The sequence below is a fragment of the Galleria mellonella genome, unplaced genomic scaffold, assembly GCF_026898425.1.
Source record: "Galleria mellonella isolate WM207_F2 unplaced genomic scaffold, CSIRO_AGI_GalMel_v1 utg121, whole genome shotgun sequence".
NCBI lineage: Eukaryota > Metazoa > Arthropoda > Insecta > Lepidoptera > Pyralidae > Galleria > Galleria mellonella.
The window spans coordinates 617750-640480 of NW_026441983.1; the positions used below are offsets into that span (position 1 = coordinate 617750).

At 36.2% G+C, this 22731-nt stretch overlaps 3 protein-coding genes across 6 annotated transcripts; 1 reads left to right on the top strand and 2 right to left on the bottom strand.

The window, feature by feature from the left end:
• Window positions 1-21: 21 nt before the first annotated feature.
• LOC113511526 (aldo-keto reductase family 1 member B1-like) lies at window positions 22-20265 on the bottom strand. Its single transcript, XM_052899744.1, has 7 exons — window positions 20095-20265; window positions 14858-15000; window positions 9822-9963; window positions 8542-8736; window positions 7503-7702; window positions 1217-1372; window positions 22-402 (listed from the first exon to the last, which is right to left on the bottom strand). Exons 1-7 carry the CDS (start codon window positions 20164-20166, stop codon window positions 363-365), a joined length of 948 nt encoding a protein of 315 aa, XP_052755704.1. The 5' UTR covers window positions 20167-20265; the 3' UTR covers window positions 22-362.
• LOC128201786 (proline-rich protein 12-like) lies at window positions 1642-3800 on the top strand. 3 transcript variants are annotated; one of them, XM_052899734.1, is made up of 9 exons: window positions 1642-2066; window positions 2155-2353; window positions 2449-2634; window positions 2767-2820; window positions 2908-2961; window positions 3054-3125; window positions 3196-3270; window positions 3346-3442; window positions 3550-3800. In XM_052899734.1, exons 2-9 carry the CDS (start codon window positions 2156-2158, stop codon window positions 3792-3794), a joined length of 981 nt encoding a protein of 326 aa, XP_052755694.1. In that variant the 5' UTR covers window positions 1642-2066; window position 2155; the 3' UTR covers window positions 3795-3800. The 3 variants fall into 3 exon arrangements, with proteins under 3 accessions (XP_052755694.1, XP_052755697.1, XP_052755700.1); XM_052899737.1 differs by lacking the exon at window positions 2449-2634; XM_052899740.1 differs by lacking the exon at window positions 2155-2353.
• On the bottom strand, window positions 4233-6561 carry LOC128201777 (putative nuclease HARBI1). 2 transcript variants are annotated; one of them, XM_052899710.1, is made up of 6 exons: window positions 6190-6561; window positions 5922-6118; window positions 5665-5797; window positions 5439-5580; window positions 4919-5362; window positions 4233-4618 (listed from the first exon to the last, which is right to left on the bottom strand). In XM_052899710.1, the coding sequence occupies exons 1-5, from the start codon at window positions 6421-6423 to the stop codon at window positions 4959-4961; spliced, it is 1110 nt and encodes a 369-aa protein (XP_052755670.1). In that variant the 5' UTR covers window positions 6424-6561; the 3' UTR covers window positions 4233-4618; window positions 4919-4958. The 2 variants fall into 2 exon arrangements, with proteins under 2 accessions (XP_052755670.1, XP_052755664.1); XM_052899704.1 differs by having other exon boundaries at window positions 4233-5362.
• Window positions 20266-22731: the final 2466 nt, after the last annotated feature.

A 22731-nucleotide genomic window follows, 5' to 3' on the forward strand; every position in this document is an offset into this window, starting at 1 on the left:
AAAAGATAAATAAAAAACAAATTAAGTATAATATTAAAGTTTATTAAATTTAACAATTAAATAACAATACGAAACAATTTGTTTTACATTATTTAAGTATTTTTGCGAATGCAATTTTTGTGCAATTCATTATTGTGCATACTACATATGTAAGTGTATGATAATAAATAAAAAATAAAAAAATAAACCGCTGTTTTTTTTTTCCAATTATTGCTTTTTTATTTTCCCAGAGAAAAAAAAAACATTGACAGCATTATGGTCGCGCTAAGGAAAAAAAATATTGTCAAAGGAATTTGTTCATACAGCCCGTTTTTCACGACATCTGTGAAGGTATTTGAATATGTGTTTTTTCAGAAGTATATTTAATACTCATCATGGAATGGATAGTCCGGGTGGTGTGTGCTGAAACAAAAGAACATGAGTACTGTATCGTTTATATTTAAATAAAAAACTATACTAATATATAATATATTGGATTATATAGATAGAGCGTCAAGTCTCAAAAAACGGGTCAACTTTTTGTTAGCTAATTGTCAAGTTAACTGACTCGTTCCCTTATCAGTGTTCTATATACTTACGCACACAATGCACCTTGACGTATCTATATTTAATTGTTCAATAAATAAAATGAGTGTTTACGCATTAAAAAGATGCAGAAATTATAAAACAAAACAAATATACAAGTTATAAAGGATGTAAAAAATTGTATGAAAAAGTTGACTCGTTTTTCTCGAAGCATTTGTATAGAGACATACTATCTATATAATATAAGAATATAATACATAGTACGAAAAAGTTGTATATTTGAGTAAGCATTAATCAGAGGGAGACTGTACAAAAGTCGTTTGCTTGCCCACCTCTGTCCCATTCGTGTTTCTACCGTGAAACAGTTGTGTTTGCATGGCTGTGTTTCGGTTTGAAGGGTGGGATATGGTAGTGAATTTACACGGTACAGAGGAATAACACCCGAGTCCTCAGGAATGGCAACGCATGGGGGGTATCATGGGCGAAACAGTATTATACTCTGTTATGTCCACGGTACTGCTCATGTGTATAGGCGACGGTTACCACTTTCCATCAGGTGGGCCGTCAGCTTGTTTGCCATTCTAGGTTGTATAAAACAAAAACTCTTTATGGGTAAGGTATTCAGCAACAGTTGACCGGCTGATACGGTGTCGACGATGAAGAATAAAGAGACCTATCTATCTATACTTACTCGCCCATATTGCAGAAGCGTCCGTTACACTCAAGCGTGGAGATCTGGGTGAGGTCCTCAGGCGTGAGGCTGAAGTCGAAAACGTCAAAGTTGGCAATAATACGACTCTTGGTGACCGACTTGGGTATCACGATCAGACCTCGCTCGATTGCATATCTGAAAGTAACATTTGCATCAGTTTTTTTTTTATAACACAACAAGCAGGGGGATTGTTAGTAATGGAGACTGAGAATCCCATTGCTAGCAATATACCCAACCAGGTCGACCTCCTCGCGGTTCCCCCTGGAAACTATCATGGTTAATTCCTGATGAATTCGTCATGATGGGCTAACTGGCCTGCAATGCTATTCACTAAAAATTTACCGCAACGCTGCGCCCGCCGACGAGCTTTAGGCTGATCAGCCTTGCGAACGACCGTGGCTACAGCGCTGCGGTAATTGGTATTCACTAACGTGTCAAACCTCATCGACGAACTGTAGGCTGTGATAACTCGAGGCTGCGCGCACGGACGAGATAGGGCTTGCAACAAAAACCGTAAATTGAAACCGGTAATTAAACAAATATAGTGTTTTATTAGTAAAGAAAATGTTTTATTGAGTTAATAATGTTGTCTGAATAAACATTTAGCAAAATAAATATAAATTTATTCACTAAACATTTAATTTTGTCTTTTAACTTGAATTTGAATAAGCTTGTTTCCATGGCCGTAAAAAAGACTAAGATGTCACGCCACGCCAAACAACATTCCAGACGCGCGTTTTTTGTATTTGTCTTGTTTAGTTTCTACACTAAGATAATTCTTTTTTTAAATTAATTGAAATTCATAACTTTGGATCTATCTATCAAATAGGTAAGTAGTACTTTTTAATTATTTGTGTGATCTTTTAAATAGAGTTCTATTATATTTCTAATAACTAAAATAAATAACTATTTCGTAGCATGTCAAGAAGTGCGGTTCCTTCTCAAGAGCAGTTGGAGATGCTGGTGGAATGCATGGAGGAGCAGCGATGGCTTGCGACAGGCCATGCACGAACAGCCAATGCTAGGGACCGTACTAAAGTCGCTTGGGGAGACATTGCTGTTAAACTAAACAGCGACGGCCGTGGCTGTTTAAAAACATGGCAGCAATGGTCTAAGGTTTGTTTTTACCTCCTTTTATAGTACATAAGTAAGCATGTATAAAATGTTATGCATTTCTAATAAGTATTTATTTTCATACTAATATTTTATAGTACTGGAAAGATAAGAAGGCTGCAACAAAAAGAAAAGCCAGCCTTCTAAGGGTGGCAAGACAAAAAACTGGTGGTGGTGCGGTGGAGGAATTAGCGCTTTCTGTTGTAGAAGAACGCATTATAAATATAATGGGTGGAGAAGGCTTTGCTCACGGGGATCGTGAACTAGAAATTAACCCTTTCCATGTATGTTCTCTTTTTATTTATTGGCTTTTTTATAATAATAATTATTATTTTATTTTAACCATCATGACCTAATTTATAATTTTCATATAAATTGTACAAAAAAAAATATTAAGTAAAATATTTCATTTATAGGAATCCAGTGAAGATCATCCTAACAGAAAAGAGCTTGAAGAAGCTATTTCTTTGGTGTGTATATTATAGTTTGCAGCATAGATATTACATATTTATTTTTTATAATATCTTTTTTTTTAATTATATATATTTTTTATACAGAATATACCCAGCGCTTCTACATCAGATGTGGATTCATCTATAAGTATCTTACAGGTATTACATACAATTAAATTTAATATAACTGTACACTAACAGTACATATAATATTTAAATTTTTAATATAAAATTTAATTTTGGTTGTACAGTCAATAACAGTGGAGCCTGGGACTATACCTATATTAGCCACAGGAACTGAAGAGTCTACACCTTCTATACCAGTATGTATATGTAACAAAAATTTTCTAATTACATATTGCATGTAATGTAACTTATATTTATTGTCTGCAGGATCCACAGCCAGGACCATCATGGCGGAGGGATAATCTGGAGAGTATTCCTCAATACCCTGCAGAACAACAGATGGTAAAACTGCATTTAATAATGTGTTAGGTATTAGATTTAGTCCGTTAAATTTAGTTCTTTTTTATTTATTTTTAGTATGACAATAGACCTACACCACCGCCACCATCATCACCACCACCACCACCACAACCACCACCACCACCCACCACTTCAAGACGCAGTGCTACTTTATGTAAGTAATTAATCATAATAGTGGACAAAATTAAACTGGGTATTGTAAATACATAACTACTTTATATATTTTGGAATTATATGTGTAATTGGTTTTGTTGTTATTAGCTCCACGCCGTCGTTTAACTGCACCACGACGACGCTTACTCCGGCGCTCACCTCCTTCACAGCGGCAGTCTCAACTGAGAAGTCTTACAGAGAGATTTGTCGCTATAGAAGAGCGCCGAGTAGAGACAGAAAGGATCTTGGCAGAGAACCAGCGAGCCTTAGTTCATGCCTTACAACAAATAAGTGACGCATGGCTAAGGCAAAGTCAATCCCTGTCAGATTTAGTTCAAAAAATAAAAAAATAAATCTTTGGTAAAGCATTTTTATTTCAACTTAATTTATTTATTCATTTAGAATATGAATAATATTTTAAGTAAACTTACAAATGTTTCTGAATAGTCACTATTTATGATTCTACCACCCATTCGGAATGCAATTTCAGCTGAGAAGAACAGGCAAGAAACTCAACTGTTGCTTTTTTTTAAACAAAGGAAATTTTACAATTGAAATTTGTATAAATACAGACTTTGACAGTCATGAAACATGAAAGTCATTTGAAATTAACTTAATTCATGTCATTAAACATCATTAAACCTATTATCTAGTCATTTATAACATATAAAAAATATCCAACACTATGAAGTATTGTAGCAAATAAATAAATTGAATTGAATGGAAATTTAATATATATATCATGTAATAAATTAATAAACAAAAAGTACAGAATTTCAATGAAACTGAAAAATAAAGTACTTTAATTAAGTTTATATAAATAATATTTATACATATTCCCTATTGCATATGTACATAATATTATAAATGTAAAAGTATGTCAGCTTGTTTAAATTTAATTTGCTGTACTATGAAATGGATGTACATTTTACTACTTATTATTAATATTTAACATACGATTAGACAAAAAAGCTACAATAAAAATGAAAAGTATGTAATATAAAGTACAAAAAACATAATATAAATAGTCTTAAGACTACTGCATTTTCTTTCCTGCTTCTTTGATCTGTGAGATGGTATAGATGAATATGCATATCACAAATAAGACAGCAATCAGTGGATTTTGATATTATGGTGAGAGTCCAAGGGTTTACACTATTAGAAGGGTTCTAGTCACCTGAAAAATAAAAGAACATGAAATTATTTTCTTTTTCATTACATTTTTATCTAATGACCATATCATAAAGGTCTTAAGTTTTACAATCATGATTGTGAAAGAGATTATTGTTTGTCAGCCTAAACTGTATTAGATTAATTTAACAATAATAAATTGACATGAATAAGTAACTTATTGCATGGGTAATTGAGTCAAATTGAGTGATTTATAATATTTTAACACTTAATTATTTTTATACATCAATAGTCATCAGGTGCATGGACCACATAATAGGAAATAGTTACTATAGTTTATACCGACCTACAATACCAGTGGTGTCATTATGCATACAAAAACTTTGTTACATATGACGAGCACGCCATAATTGACGCACTACTTGTGCTCTACATAAGCGCCCAGTGGCTACATTGTCTTGAGACAACTGAGCTTGTCTCAATGTGCCAAGTATTCTTTTTTCCTGTTCTAAGTCTGTGGAGGCTAAAGTTGGAGAAGATAATCCTGCACGGTTACAAATGTTGTGTAGGACACAACAAGCTACTACTATTTTTGAAACTGTTGTGGGGTCATAATGTAACACTCTATGAACTAATAAGCATCTAAATCTCCCTTTTAGAATGCCTATTGTTCTTTCCACACTGTTTCGAGCAGTGCTATGCATAGTGTTGTAGTGTTCCTCAGGCGTTCCTGGGTTTGGGTTATTAAAAGGGGTCATCAGGTAGGGCCTCTGAGCATATCCAGAATCACCTGAAAAAAAATAAAGAATAGTCATTATTTGTAATATATAATATTCCACAAAGTAGTTCAAAGATTGGAACCTTACCAAGCAGGTATACTACTTCCCCATTATTATGAAGTTTTTCTAGATGATCTTTAATTATACTATTTGTAAAAACAAAACTGTCGTGGGTTGCTCCTCCAAATGTCACATCTACATGTAAAATATTCAGATCAGCATCATTTATCTGGATAAAGAAATGCACTTACATATATAGTAGAACAAATATTAATATCAAAAATTATTCTGAATATAATTGCCAATAACTTACAATCATGACATTTCTTGCATGATAGCCTTTTCGGCAATAATAACGTTCTTCATGTTGATGAGGTCGAACCATTGATACAAGTGTACCATCAATGCAACCCAATACACCAGGGATCTTAAATTTTTCATAGAAACTGAAAATAATACCAATATATAATTCATATACATAAAAAATCATAAACTATTTAAAAATTTCTTAACAAAATATACTTTTTGTTATGCACTTAGGGATTGTTATGTTTCTTTCTTTCTTACTACCTTTGTTTTAAAGCTTGCCTTTCTTGAGAATTTTGTGGAAATCTTATATATTTCTGGACAATATTTATATTGTTTAACGCATCTATAACTTGATGAATTGCTCTGGATGCTGAGGGTTGAGAGATTAAAGTATCTAAATTATTTCCAATAAGTTTTTGGTAACTTCCATTACCCAAAAATGACAAAGTACATAATATCTACAAAAAAAATTAATGATTATTATTTTATTTACATAATAATATCAAACAGTAAAGTTGAAATTACAAACCTTTAGCCTGAGTGACAAACCTCCGGAACGGCGGCACACAGGCATATATGGTGCTAATTCACTTTCCAACATATTAATTAGGTCTTCAGACAGTCTGTAATGTCGAATATAATCCACATCACGTAAAATTGTGCGTGTATTTCGCAACTGCCTTGTTTGTTGTCGTTTTTTGTAATCATCTTCTTTTTTAGTTTCTTCTAACAAATGGATCATTATACATAAACGAGCAGCCATCGTTTTTATACACAAATTGATAATTTCAATGCTATTAAATATCACAGAATTCAAGAAAGAAAGAAATATATTAGTTGAATACTATGTAAACAGCGTAGAAAACAAAGCTTTTGAATTTGACATAAGAAATCGAGGCTGTAGGCTAGGCTGTCGGCGAAGGCGAGGCTGATTTTTGTTAGTGAATACCAAATACTATGACAAAATGTCAAATCGCACAGCCTTGAGTAGTTCCCGTTTACGCCGCTCGTCTTTGAGCTCGTCTTTGGGCGCTAGTGTCGCGTCTTAGGAATTAGTGAATACCATTTCAATATTTCATCGCTGCGCCAAGGCTGATCTCTAGGCTGTTTGTTTAGAGAATAGCACTACTGTTTTCATTCTCATCTATCAGCCTTCACTGGTGCTCCGCCAGCGTATCCCGTTAGCGCAGGCGGGGTTACCATACCATTTTTACCCATAAAAAAAAACAACAAGCAAATTATCATGCGGCTCACCTGATGGTGAGTGACTACCGCCGCCCATGATCACCCACAAAATCAGTGGCATTGCAGGTGTGCTGCCGGCCTTTTAAAAAGGAATATGCTCTTTTCTGGAAAGTTACTGCTGTTGTGCGTGGAAGAAAGTGCCTTGAAAAACGCATGATGGAGGATGAAAACTGTATAATGGAACTTAAGAAAAATGTATTCTTTCCATTTAAGAGTTCCCTCTTGTCGGTGCAACTAATTCATGCATCTTCCTCCAGCCAGCTCTATCCCAGGCCATATCCTTTATCTCCCTATACGACATGACACCTAGTGTTTCTTTTATCTGCCCCATGTAGTTATTCCTCGGTCTTCCTCTTCCTCAAGAAAAATGTATACAAACATATAATTTAGAAACAATGAATGGATGTTTTGAAAAGGCAGGTCAGTTAGCCCATCGTGATGAACACACCTGGGATTTAGCACGATGGTTTCCAGGGGGGACCATGTGGAGACTGACCAGACAGTCTATATTGCTAGTAATGGTACTGGTAGTTCGCATTATTGATAATCCCTTCCCCCCAATCTTTACAGAGTAGGACAATTGGTGACGTATCATACCTGATCAACACTTGGGCAACAGTTTTGTCGTATTTCTCGGCGATGGGCTTCAACTTGGGGTCCTCCAACAACTGAGGGTCGTCGGGCTTGGCCCAGGGCCTGTCGGGGGAGCCGAGGGGCGAGTATCCGGTGACTGCGATCCCCTTGGACATGCAGTAGTCAATCAGCCTCTGCTGGTTCAGGTACGGGTGCACCTCGATCTGTAAATTATAAACCAATATACAACAATAAGACTAGAATAACTGCATGGGATAGATAAAGGAAACACTAGGTGTCACGTCGTATAGGGAGGTCAAAGATATGGCCTGGGATAGAGCTGGCTGGAAGAGAATGCAGGAGTTAGTCGCACCGACAAGAGGAAACTCTTGTTCAATATGATGCCCACGACAACTGTCTACCATCGTATGACTCGCGATCGACAGGGAGTTCACCCTCATACCCTACAGCCTAAATGGTCGCGTACAACGCGGTTTCAGAGATGTTTCCTCCCAAGAACACTCAGGTTATGGAATGAGCTCCCTGCCGAGGTTTTCCCAAGAGACTACAGCATGGGGTTCTTCAAAAGGGGGGTAAAGAGGTTTCTTCAGGGTCGATAACGCGCATGTATTACCCCTGGTATCAAAGATGTCCATAGGCTGCGGTAACCGCATCATGCGTATCATGCATTAAAAAAGAAAGCAGGTCAGTTAGTCCATTGTGACGAATTAACCTAAATTAATCGGGATGGTCTCCAGAGAGGATCGATTTAGGTCGACCTGATAGGCTATATTGCTAGCAATATGGTATAATAATATGTTTTAATGTTTATCAAACACAAGGCACGCTGTGGTCGCCTATAAATGTAAGAACAGTTAGATCTAATCTGCCAGTGTATTGTATTGAAATGTTTCGCTGTATCTTATGTTGGTGATCCTATAAATAAATAAATAAAGTCTAATCTCCCCATTATGAACATCCCCAACACAATTTAGTCGCTTTTTTGTTCAGTTCCATTGTAACGTACTATGCCTAGAAGCTTCTAGAAAGTGTTTTTCCTCACCTGGTTGACAGCGGGTTTAATATCGGCCAATGTGAGCAGCCTATCGATCTGCCGTTTGTTGAAGTTGGAGACGCCGATGCTCCTGACCAGGCCCTTCTCCACCAGCCCCTCCATGGCCTTCCACGTGTCCACAAAGTCCACGGACGAGGGTATGACTTTGCCGTCCTCATCCAAAGGCAAGTTTTCTTCTCCTTCCTAGAATTTCAAAGGAAAAAATGTTATAATCACGAAATAGTCGGAGAAACTAATAAGATTTCTAGAACAAGCCGTTTATGTACCTAAAAATCTTTATTTATTTCTTATTGCATTCCAAAATGTGATTAGTAGATAACATTTTAACTTCTTCTAATTGTATCTTCTAACTCTATTTTAATTCTATCTTAGGTAATATTCTATATTTTTGATGTAATTTAAAGTATATGTCGATTAAGAGACAGTTAAACGTAATAATATCGTCATAGTCGTAGAATACTGACGGATCTGACAAATATTACATACGTAGATCCGTCAGTATTCTACGACTATGACGATATGACAGTTTTGTGAAATTACTGTTTTATGGATTTTATAAACTAAAATTATAACGTCGCGTCGTATTAAAAAGTGAAGGGACTCGCTGAAAATCGTAGTGAGTGGCGAGAGCTCCACCGACAAGAGAGCAGCTTTTAAATAGGATAGATAGAAAATTATATTAATTTTGACTTAAATCTATTGGGAAATTAGTTCATATTGGTCCTTATAATAAAGATTTCGCTGTGATATCAAAATGAAATATTAATTAAAGAGATCAGAAACAACCCCAATACCTTTGCCAAACTTAATTTTGAGTCACTTTGCTGTTTTATTCAGAGATAAAGGAAAGCAGAATTTTTTTACAACACAGGGGGCAAACGAGCATGCGGCTCACCTGATGGTAAGTGACTACCGCCGCCCATGATCACCCACAACACCAACGGCATTGCAGGTGTGCTGCAGGCCTTTTAAAAGGGAATATGCTCTTTTCTTGAAGGTTACGATGTCGTATCGGTTCGGAAATACTGCTGCTGGAAGTTGATTCCAAAGAGTGGTTGTGCGTGGAAGAAAGTGCCTTAAAAAACGCACGGTGGAGGACCGCCATTCGTTCAGATGGTTGGGATGAAACTTTAGTTTGTGGCGGGTTGTACGATGGTGAAAATCAGCAGCAGGTATCAATCCGAACAATTCCTCAGAGCACTCCCCATGATAAATTCGGTAGAAGATGCACAGAGATGCAATATCTCTGCGCAATGCAATGTTATTACCTTGTAAGCTTGTGGCCAGTGTATCAGGTAAAGGTCCAAGTACTCCAGACCGAGGTCCTTCAGGGTGACGCTGAGGGCGCCCTCCACGAGGTCCGGCCGGTGGTAGGTGCACCACAGCTTGGACGTTATGAACACGTCCTCCCTGGTCATCAAAAATAATCACTCTTTTTGTTAATATTACAATGCAGTGCGGTCCCGCCATAGAATGAGCCAGCCCATCCTTTTTCGCAGGTGATTTTGTTAAAATTACCATACGATCAAACTGAAAGTATTTTTTTTTTAAGATAAAATGAAAGAAAATATCCAAATCGGTTTAGAATTGACGGAGATACGAGATTACAAACATGAGAAAAATACAATCGAACTGAAAACTACCTTCTTTTTTGTAGTCGGTTGTAAATATCAAATATCCGGTCGATTGTATGAAACATTGCTAAAACATCGCCATAGTCGTAGAATACCGACGGATCTGACGAATATTACGTATAAAGATCCGTCAGTATTCTACCACTATGACGATATATGTATAGTAGTTTAATAAATAATGCAGGATCTGACCAATATTACGTATCCACAACAAACATCGACAACATAACCTTCAAGAAAAGAGCATATTCCCTTTTAAAAGGCCGGCAGCACACCTGCAATGACGTTAGTGTTGTGGGTGATCATGGGCGGCGATAGTCACTCACCGTCAGGTGAGCCGCATGCTCGTTTGCCCGCTGTGTTGTAAAAAAAAAACCGTTCTAATTGATCTAAAAATGACTGAATCTATTCCGTATTCGTCGAGTGATAAATAAACAGAAGCATGTCTGTCATGGCGTCCGTCTGTACAAACATCGTCTGTACTAATTAACCTTGTCATAGCTCGCGAACAGTGTTGCCAGATTGCGTATTTTCCCCCAAGTTTTAGGTAAAGAATTTTGTACGGGAAAATTTTTAAGAAATGAAATTAAAAACAAAAATGGACTTTTTGTAACAGTCTTTGTATAGTATACAATGATAAATAAATACAATAAAATATATCAGTATCTAACGAAATAAGTGTGTAACAAATATACAAATAAATCATGGAACTTTTTGTTAGGGAACGATGGAGTTTCCATTCGTTCCTTTATTAGTTCTTTTATTCATTATTATTTTTTCTTTCTTTCTTTGGTTTTTATTGTACACAAACATAATGTTAAGAACAATTTATTTTAAACGTCATTTACAAAGGAGAGCTTATCTCTAATAAGAGTTTATTTTTTCCAGTAAACCTTTTCAAGTGAATAAAATAGAAGTAAAAGAAAGTAAAAAGAATAAACATTTCAAATAAAAAACAAAAATAAAAAATAAAAAAATTGTAAAAAAAATATTCGTTATTGTTTTTTCATTATTTATTCATTTAAAAAAAAAGTAGCCTATACCCTTCTCCCTCACATATATTTTTGTTTTATTTATTAGGCGCATATAACAGAAGTTAACAAATACAAACTTAAACTGTAACATGCAAGTACATTAATGTATTGATCATGTAAACTTGCCACAACATGTGCGCACAGCACGATCCAATAATAAACGCGACTGCGACGAAACCATTCGGTTGCAACTATTAGTGATAAAAATTGAACATAAAAAAAAAAGTTAAATAAAAAACAAAACAAAAGTTAATTAAGAAGCATCTAAATATTACATTATTCAAATATATTTTTTTTTTACAATTGTCTGCCTTATTGATTGTAACTGAATTTAAATATATCAAGGTCGGCTTGATGAGCGTCGTTATATGGTTTACATATGTTCGCTATAAGGTTTTTTTATAGGTGCAAATAACATGGTAACCCCGCCTGTGCTATCGGTATACACTAGCAGGGCACCAGTGAGAGGTGATAGGTGAGGATGAAAAGGCAGGTCAGTTAGCCCATTGTGATGAATTCAATGATAAATTAGTTACGATAGTTTCCAGGGGGAACCGCGTGGTGGTCGACCTGATAGGGTATATTGATAGCAATGGGGACTATCCATTACTAACAGTCCCTTCCCCCTCTTAGGCACCAGTAAAAGTACGTTAACCTGGGGGGAAAGGGATTATTAATAATGGAGACTGAGAATCCTATTGCTAGCAATATACCCAACCAGGTCGACCTAATCGCGGTTCCCCCTGGAAACTATCATGGTTAATTCCTGATGAATTCAACATGATGGGCTAACTAACCTGTTTTCATTCTCATCTATCACCCTTCACTGGTGTTCCGCCAGCGTATCCCGTTAGCGCAGGAGGGGTTACCATATCATTTTCACCCATCGAAATAAAAAGTACGTTATCCTCTCAACTGTGTCGCGTCCGCTCAGCGGGCATATAGATAATAATGTCATATATACTGTTTCGTCTAAACTAGCTTGGCGACAAGCTTAAATTATTGTAAACAAACCACCTCTTTTCCCTGACGTCAAGGATGTACGTAAAATAATGAAATATGAGACCCACTTAAGTGTCAATTGAAGAGGGACTTTTTTGGTCCATATTTATAAACTATCTATTATACTTAAGAGCTGCTCTCTTGTCGATGAAGCTCTTGCCGCTCACAACGATTGTCAGCGAGTCCCTTCACTCGATACGATACGACACGACACCAACTGCTTCCTTGATCTGCCCGATGTAACTATGTCTCGGTCTCCCTCTTCCCCTCCTTCCTTCTATCTTACCTTCTATTATAATGTTCATAAGTTCGTCGTGTCGTATCAAGTGTCCTAACATTTTTCCCCTTCTGTCCTTAATAGTTCTAATAATTTGTCTTTTTTCCTTAACCTCAAGCAGGACCTCCTCATTGCTAATTCGATCCCTCCAGCTAATTTTCTCCATCCTTCTCCAGCACCACATTTATAAACAAGTGCTATATCAAAAAATGTATTGGGACATAAGCCATTTTATTTTTATTCTATCAAGTATATAATATTGTACAAAAAATATATATTTTACATCCAGCAACGTCTTAGTTTTTTTAATAATTGAAAACAAAAAGGTAAGTTACAGGTGACCCCATTTTATTTCTCATAGAACAGTTGCAATGCAATTCAAAGTCGAGTGTAGTGTAAGAAATTACACAAGGAATCTAGTTGGAATATAAATCTAATTTGAATTTTGTATAAATCCAATTAGACTTCGGGAAAAATCAGGTTTTTTTAAACCTATACGCTAAAAATATCTAGTCTGTGTAAAGTCCGCTCATGGGACGCCACAGATGTGGATTTTCCACCATTTTGCATGACACAGTTGAAGGGATAAAGACGAATTCGGTCATTCGTATTAATATTATACCAAATTTCATCTCTGTTTAGCAGTTATGGCGATATAAAATAATAAACACATTCATTTATTCATTAGTACATATATGTGTACATGGCGGACTTAATGCTGAAAGCATTCTCTCCCAGTCAATCATAGGGAAGTGTCAGAATACTCGAATGTGGTACTAGTAATTATTGATATACATACATACTAAAATTACATATATATACATATATATATTTTTCTCAAACATGCTTAGAATATGAGCATTATTTTGACAATCTTCTTCGAGATAAATCAAAATTGCCGTACTGGCCAGATACATGCGGGCAGCGGCCGGCAAAAGTTGTATGAAAATCCATATCTGTCGTGTTATGCGGCCAAATAAATTACTATGTAAACTCATATCTGTCCTGTAATTTAAAAATGGAATGACCTTTTACTTCGAAACATGGCTACCAAGGAGGTAACTAATACAAGGTTTTATTTAAATTTCGAATTAGCTTGCAAACAGAAAGCTGTTTATTGAAAAAAAAACAAAGGAACATTATTCGTTATTGAACTTAAAAAGTAAAATTGTGTTTTTGATTTCCGCGCATTGTTTGCGAAAAGTACTATACAAGCCTTGGCCACAACTAGGCATTGATGTACTCACGTATGTGTGTCTCGGCTACGCCTCGGCCCACATTACTCGTTCGTCCATCAATGCCTCAGTTGCTGGCTGCTGCAGTAATGTACTATTAGTAAGGATTCACGCTAGCAAAACCGCGGGTAACATCTTAAATTTATTACGATAAAATAAACTGGTTTTTCAATTAATTACATTTAAATGTAACATCAACTTGAACATGTTTTCTTTTATCGTCGTTTCACGAAAATTGCATTTTGTTTATTTTTAACTTTTCCATTAATAAGCATTGATAACAATTTAAATATTGCCAATTTTATATATATATACTAGCTGACTCGGCAAACGTTGTTTTACCATATACATTATTTCTAGAACTATACATGAAAATATATCGTACTACAATTATTATATTCGATTGTCATCTTGCAACACTATTGCGGAATATAAAAATCGCGATTAAACAACAGGGGTTGATCGTAAAACAGTGAAAATTTGAGGTTGTATGTATTTTTCAATGCTAAATCATAATAAAAATGGAAAAATTTGCCTCACGCGGCTTTGCCTACATGTATATTTTTTTTTTAATGTGCGATAATGAAATTTTAACCCCGGCTGTGCTGTCGGTATACGCTGGCGAGGCACCAGTGAGTGGTGACAGGTGAGGATGAAGGCAGGTCAGTTAGCGCATCGTGATGAATACATATAGAATCCAGCACGATGGCCTCCAGGAAGAACCACGTGGAGGTCGACCTGATAAAGTGTTTCGCTAGCAACGGAACTGGTAGTCCGAATTACTGACAATCCCTTCCCCCCCGATCATTCAGTGTTTTTTTTTTGATTGGTGAAAATGGTATGGTAACCCCGCCTGCGCTAACGGGATACGCTGGCGGGGCACCAGTGAAGGGTGATAGATGAGAATGAAAACTGGCCAGTTAGCACATCATGATGAATTCATCAGGAATTAACCATGATAGTTTCCAGGGAGAACCGCAAGGAGGTCGACCTGGTTGGTTATATTGCTAGCAATGGGATTCTCAATCTCCGTTACTAACAATCCCTTTCCCACTAACCATTCAGTATTGTTTACTCGACCATTACTGAGTATCAGCTTTCCCCTGGTCGCAATAGCCTTACCTCTTCACGACGCCCTCCTCGAACTTGGCCTTGAGCGCGGCGCCCACTTCCGCTTCGTTGAGGTAGATGTGGGCGCAGTCTATATGCCGGTAGCCAGCGTCGATGGCGTCCTTCACCGCCTGCGTCACCTGGCCTGGTGCTGACTGGGGACAATTGACAATTATATATATATATATATATATATATATATATATATATATATATATATATATATATATATATATATATATATATATATATATATATATATATATATATAAATGTTGTGAGCAAGCGTGGACTTATCTCTGACAGAGATCTCTTCCAGTCAACCCAGTACAGTGAGAAAGCATTTCGTTAGCGGGCAGCTGAAGTGCTACAACTATTAATATTTAGAATACATAAACAAATATACAGTTAAATAAAATATTAAAATATATATATAAATATTACATAAATACATACACTATAAATACATACAATACCTACCTACTTATATAATAAATGTTAAAATAAATGAATATACTACTTACATTAGAAATTTAGTTTAATGATTTTAAGATTTGACAGTTAAATTTTATTATCCGTCTCTTTAATATATACTCAATGATTTTATTTTAAAATATCAATATTTTTTTTTATAAATTTAAATAGTTAAGATAACAAATTTCCTTAAGATCACTGCCAGCTGGTAGGGTACCTAGGTAACTTGCTGCATTTCCACGCTGAATAGCTATGGAAATGCGTTGACCAAAGTATAGGCCAGCCGTCTTGTCGCCAGAGGTTTCTACCAGCCGGCGTGAAATCTCTTTGAAAAGATTTTATTATTATTTTATTTAACTCTTTATTGCACCAAAAAACATAAAAATAAACAATGTCATATAAACAATTCAACTAAAATACAGTAGCATGGAGTACAGATTGAAATATACACATGAAGGTACAAAAGGCGGTGTTATCGCTAGGGCGATCTCTTACAGACAACCTTTGGTTAGAGGAGAACAGATAGAAGTGGGCAGGTGGCGCAAGAGGGAATTAATATTTTTTTTTTTAAATATTAATTTATTGATTTAATATTAATTTACTAGCTATACCCTGCGAGTCCTATCCGGTTGACGTCAGACAGGCGGCCGGTTGTAAAACTATAAGGCAAATCTTTTTGTACTATGAATAAAAAACAAATTACAGCGAATCCAAATATTAATTGAAATAAAAGTAATCTGTAATTGTCTAATGTATGGTGTAACTATTATATTTTTAATTATTCTAGACATAAGCTGTTGATTACAGATGTAAACTACACTAATATTATAAAGAGGAAAGATTTGTATTTTTTATGTGTATGTAGGTTTGTAATGAATAAACACAAAAACTACTTTGCCGTTATCAAAAATTCTTTCATCATTAGAAAGCTACATTCACCCCGAGTAACATAGGCTATATTTATTGCTAGAAAACATTAGGGATCCTCACTAAAACTTTAGTAACGTAACTCAAGGTGTAAAAAAATGTTATAAAATATCTTTGGTCGCGTGCGCTGCGGAAACTATTGGTGATAGAACAAAAGTATGTTCTACAATATTGAAGGAAATATCAATAACTACAAAAAACTTCGCGACACTATATGTCCAACTATTATCGTTATGTCACAATAGCCACTTTTTAAAATGTTGTAAAAATGTCCACCCGTGCGAAGCCGGGACGGGCCGCTAGTATCAAAATAAAATAAATTAAGGTAGGAAGACGATGATTCTGCGGCTCCTATTTTATGTGTCAGCTAAGGATATGACATGCATTGTCAACAGTCCATTGCTGAATACAGACTTTCTCCATAAGGGTTTTTTTTAAACCACTGAAGTGGCAAACAAGCACACGGCCCGCTTGAAGGTAAGCGGTTACCGCAGCCTATGAACGCCTGCAATACCAGGGGTATTACGCGTGCGTTGCCGACCCTGAAGAAATCTCTTTACCTCTCAGAATCCCATGCTGTAGTCTCTTGGGAAAACCTCGGCAGGGAGCTCATTCCATAACCTAAGAGTTCTGCCAGTAGTTACCACGCTTGGCAAGCGTGTTGGCAACTGTAGTTTGGTTTTTGGTGATGTTTTAAGAGAGACGCTGCTGCACGTCCCTCGCCCTCCCTTAGTCGCCTCTTACGACAGCCACGGGGTAGGAAATGATCGCCTGGTCTACGCTGGGACCACACGACATTTACAATACCTATCCTTGTTATAAACTAGCTCATGCCCGCGACTTTGTTCGCTATTTGGTACTCCTGTTTAATACGTACCGATGTATGTACCTACCTATTCATTATGTCCGGGAACACTGGACCAAAATTAACAAATGACGTGTCGTTCTCACTCTTTGCCTTAGTTCGAAATGACTTCACCTAAGTAGGTCGTGTACTAAGCTGTACAAGTTACTATAGTTTTTTAACTATCCCACGGGAACACTTTAATTTTCCGCAATTAAAAGTATCTAAAATGTTGACCGGGGATGTAAGGTACCACCATGCAAAATTTCATTTAAATCGCTCCAACAGTTTTGGAGATTAGCCCGTACAAACTTACAAATAGAGAAACAAATAATTTGGAAAAATCTGGACGTGTTCTATTTTACTTCTAACATCCTTCTGACTCCGTTTTTAGCGTTTTTTTTTTTTCTATGTAGTATAAATAAATAAAAAAATATCAAATTTAGCAGGTATTTTTTCCAATGGATGATAATAGAATGGTAACCCCGCCTGTGCTATCGGTATACACCGGCGGGGCACCAGTAAAGGATGATAGGTGAGGATGAAGCAGGTCAGTTGGCCCATCGTGACGAATTCAACAAGAATTGTTCACGATGGTTTCCAGGGGGAACCACGCGGAAATCGACCTAATAGAGCACATTACTAACAATGGGGCTGTCAAACTCCATTGCTAGCAATCCCCTCACCCCCCAATTTAGCAAATTAAACCGCATGATAGAACTAGTATCTAATAGTTAATAATAACATTGCAAGGTTTAAAATTGAGTTAGCAATTTCTAATTTTAGAAACACTGATATACTAAATTACCAAGGTGTTATCAATTATCAACTATTTACGTATTCTTTTGCTGCAATTGGATGGTTAGAACAATATTAGACAGGTTGAAGAGCAGTGTTGCCAGGTTAAGTATTTTTTCCCCCCAATTATCATCATTTTCCTGCCCTTTTCCCTAAAAACAAGGAATTACATAGAAGGAATGTTAAAATAAAAACTGTAAATCATATGGTTGCCTCCTTTCTTCTCATGCATATGTAATTAGTAAAAAGAGGACCAAAGATACAGCGTCAGTTGCTATTTTTCTCAATTCATAGCAGGCCGGTGTATAGACAATGTTTGGTATGTCAATTATTTGTCAATGACAAATGTTACATTACTAGATTATATATTCGACACAGTTTATGTAAACAGTATGCGAGCAGGTTGTATCTGTATTTGGTAGGGTTATATGGCCGTATAACATTTTCTGTACACTAGCCTGCTATGAAGTGACAATTTTATCACTCCTTCTATGTAATTCCTTGTTCTTAGCTTTAATCCAATTATTACATATGTAGGTATATATAATTATTTCTTTACTGTATTATATATTCAATTTTTTACTTGGTATTATTTAGTTTATCTTTAACTGTACGGTTATTACCCTTGTACATTCAACAGTTTTCTTTCAGCTTCTCAAAGGTTGACTGTAAGAGATCCCTTTATGGGATAAGTCCGCCATTGTATATTAAATATTTTAATGTATTCAGTATGCATTATATACAATAAAGATTTTACAATACAATACAATATTATTTGTGGTCGGCGTGATATATTTTTTATCCATATTACAAAAAGATTTGGCTTACAGTTTTACGACCGGACGCCTGCTTGACGTCAACCCTCTTTGGGAATACATTTGTTTGTGGTTTGCGCCACCTACAGTATGGAGGGAAGAATTGAGGAAAAAAGGAAGGGAACGTTGGAAATGCGTAAAGGAATTTGGTAAATGAGAGGAACAAGGGATTTATGTGGAAAAGGAAAGTAGAGGGGACACTGCAGTTGCGGAAAGGACTGGGACACTGCAGCGGCTCGGGAGGCCGGGGTCCCATACTCGCGTATATGGGCGTATGCCTTTATTCTAGAGTCGGACAGATTTCTAGAGAAGAACACCCCTGATGCAATTTTTTCCCCCTAATATTGGATAAACATTTTTCTATTTGCAAAAATTTCTGTTGCGAAATCTTTTTTAACACTATCTCAATTATGTAAATGGTCCGTGACTGCAAAAAATTTAGGAAATCTTGTTTTGGAGAAATGGCCTCAGCTTCAGAAGCGACCCCAATATCGTGAGCTCGTCGTATCAATCCATTCAGCAAATGATCATGATTCCCTCTGAAACGACGGATTAAGCCATCGAAGCGCTTCCTTCTCGGAAGAAGAGGTAACAAACTTGTTTACATTTGTAATATCGTATGGCTTCGCCCGTGTAACTCAGTATACTCGTATACAGCAAGGGGGAAAGGGATTGTTAATAATGGGGTCCAATAGCCCCATAGCTAGTAATATACCGTAACAAGTCGGCCTTTTCCAAACAGAAACTTAATATCCGGTCGAGGCGCACGTCCTACTAGGGGGAGGATTGTAAAAAAAAAACACGTGGTTCGCCCTGGAACCATTCTTGATAAATTTGTCAAGACGGTCAACTGACCTGTTTTCGTTCTCCCCTATCATCCCTGATGCCCCGCCAGCGTGTATCGATAGAACGGGCGAAGTTACAATTTTATTTTCTCTCATTAAAAAAAAAAGCAATTTCGATTTGACCTGTATTTTGACCTTTATCTATAATTTTTAATACTGGCTGGCTTTCACCTCACTTAAGACTCTAAATTATGACATTTCTTTAAAATATAAACAGCTATTCATTTCTCTTCCCGCCGTTTGACTTTTTTTTTATAACCCTAATATAAACTTCTTATATATGTCAACATATTTATTATTTTTTAATAGAAACATCTATAATATTTCCTCCTATTATTGTACGCACACTGCCCGCTAGTAATTAATGCTCCTTTCCACTCAGGGTTTGCTGGAAGAGAACTCTTACAGAGTTAAGCTCGCCTGTTGTACATCTTTATTTTATATGTATTATATGTTGTAATTTTTTGTGTACAATAAAGAATAAATAAATACAAAAATATTTTTTTTTCTTTTTTTAAATTGCTTAAATAAGTTGGCAGTACTCACTTTCCATGTGCCAAGTCCGATGACGGGACAAGTGTAGCCATTCTCGAATTTGACGACTGGTACCACTGGCATTATTTTTTTTTTTAATTGAAACTTTTCACAAATTGGCGATCTCAGCAAGCGACTAATCAGCTATGAAACTCACCACAAACTGGACACTGAAGCGGTCTCATGTTCTATATCTAAGCCCGGTACGCGTGTTAAGCTGAGTTTTCGTTGGCGCGTCCGGTAGAAGCTTAGACTATATATAGTTAATAAAACAATATAAAACAGAAAGACCATAATTCTTATTATTTTAATGGGCTAATTTTATAAATGTGAAGAGTTTTTTGTTTGTTTATTACCTTATAGCGCCTTTAAGGTTTAAACCAATCACTAAAAAATTTGTCATACATGGTCAGTAAACATATTCCGGTATGAATTTACACGGTACAGATGAATAACGCCTCAGTCCTCAGGAATGGCAACGCGTGCGGAGGTATCATGGGCGAAACAGTATACTCTGTTATGTCCACGGTACTGCTCATGTCTATAGGTAACGGTTACCACTTTCCATCAGGTGGGCCGTCAGCTTGTTTGCCATTTTAAGTTGCATAAAAAAACTAACTTTTTTTTATGCAAATAAACTAATTCTATACACCTACATTTATTTATTTATAAAAGATACACCAACGATATGTTCACAATAATTAAACGGGCCGTCAGCTTGTTTGTCATTCTAAGTTGTATAAAAAAAAGAAACAACGTTATAAGTAAGTAAGTAATGAAAAATGACTATTCAGAAACGCTTAACTCTAAGTTAACTTGAACAAAAACATTTCTTTCTTTCTTACATATATAAATAACTAGCTGACCCGGCGAACTTCGTTCCGCCTAACAGTCGATTCTTTAATTTTTTAATATATTTTTTATTATTATACCTACTTAATTTAATTTTATTTTTACTTATTCCAAATTAAGTTATATTTTTATTGACAATAGCTGTATCCGCGACTTCGTCCGCGTGGCATGCGCGTAAACTGCGCGCGGTACCAGGCATTACTTGGACATTGCAACATTATTTTTCTAAAATAAAAGAATTTTTCAATTGCCAATAAAAGTCACGTCAAAATCAGTCCAGCCATTTCAGAGATTAGCCGGAACAAACAGAGAGACAGACAAAAATTGTAAAAAATATTATTTTGGTGTATGTACCGTATATATATTCATATAGATGTAGTAAAAAAACGTTTATTTCAATATTACAAACAGACGGTCTAATTTTATTTATATGTGTAGATAATAATAATAATGCATGGAGCGTTTGTAAAGTCGCATTAATGGAACCGTATCTTAAATGTTTACCTACATCACTAGTTGACTCATACAAGTACATACAAATTTCATACTATGGAAAAATATGGTCCTCGACCTTGAATGATTTTAACAACTACTGGGGTGACTTAATAAAGCGTGATGCTGCATACAGCAGCGCTAGGCATTATCATTCTAAACCGACTTCAAAAATGGAGGGTCCCGATTCAATTATATATATATATATATATATATATATATATATATATATATATATATATTTTCCTTTTTAATATTTATTGTACCAGTCTTTGATTCTTTTTTTTTTTTATTTATTTATACAACGTAGAATGGCAAACAAGCTGACGGCCCACCTGATGGAAAGTGGTAACTGTCGCCTATAGACATGAGCAGTGCCGTGGACATAACAGAGTGTACTGTTTCGCCCATGATACCTCCCCACGCGTTGCCATTCCTGAGGACTCGGGTGTTATTCCTCTGTACCGTGTAAATTCACTGCCATATCCCACTCTTCAAACCGAAACACAGCCATGCAAACACAACTGCTTCACGGTAGAAACACGAATGAGACAGAGGTACCTAAGCAATCGACTTTTGTACAAAGTCTCCCTCTGGTATTCTCCAATGCATATATCCATAGTCTCCCCCATAAGAGGGGTTTTGCCAGTAGTTGCCACGCTTGGCAAGCAGGTTGACTACAGCAGTTAGGTTTTGGTGATGTTTTAAGAGAGACGCTGCTGCCCATCCCTCGCCGTCCCTTAGTCGCCTCTTACGACACCCACGGGAATGGAAGGGATGGCCTATTCTACGCAGGGACCTACACGCCTATTTTTTACGTTTGTCACCTCATAACTCCGTCAGTTGTGAACAGTCGATTTGGAAAATCCTTTTTTTTTTAAAAGGATTTACTTATAGATTGTTCCATATAGAATTTTTTTTTTAAAATCATTCATTAATATCATTGAATTCGTCACGATGGGCTAACTAACCTGCCTTTTTATCCTTACCTTTCATGTTTGCCTGGTACCTCTCCAACGTATACCAATAGCGCAGGCCATTCAATTATCAACTATTAAAAGAAACCGTTCCTCCTCCCTCCCACCACGGGAAAAAGCCTGGTTAAGTTTCCATTAAATTTTAATGTAACACACTGATAAAGTTTTAAAGTACCGTGCTTATCCGTGTGAACTCCCACAACGCACACTGCCAGCCCATTTAAAATTAACACGTTAGCATTGTTAATTTACAACTGTAATTGAAACAGAACTGTCTAAAATGTACATTATAAATTGTTTTTTTATACAACTTAGAATGGCAAACAGT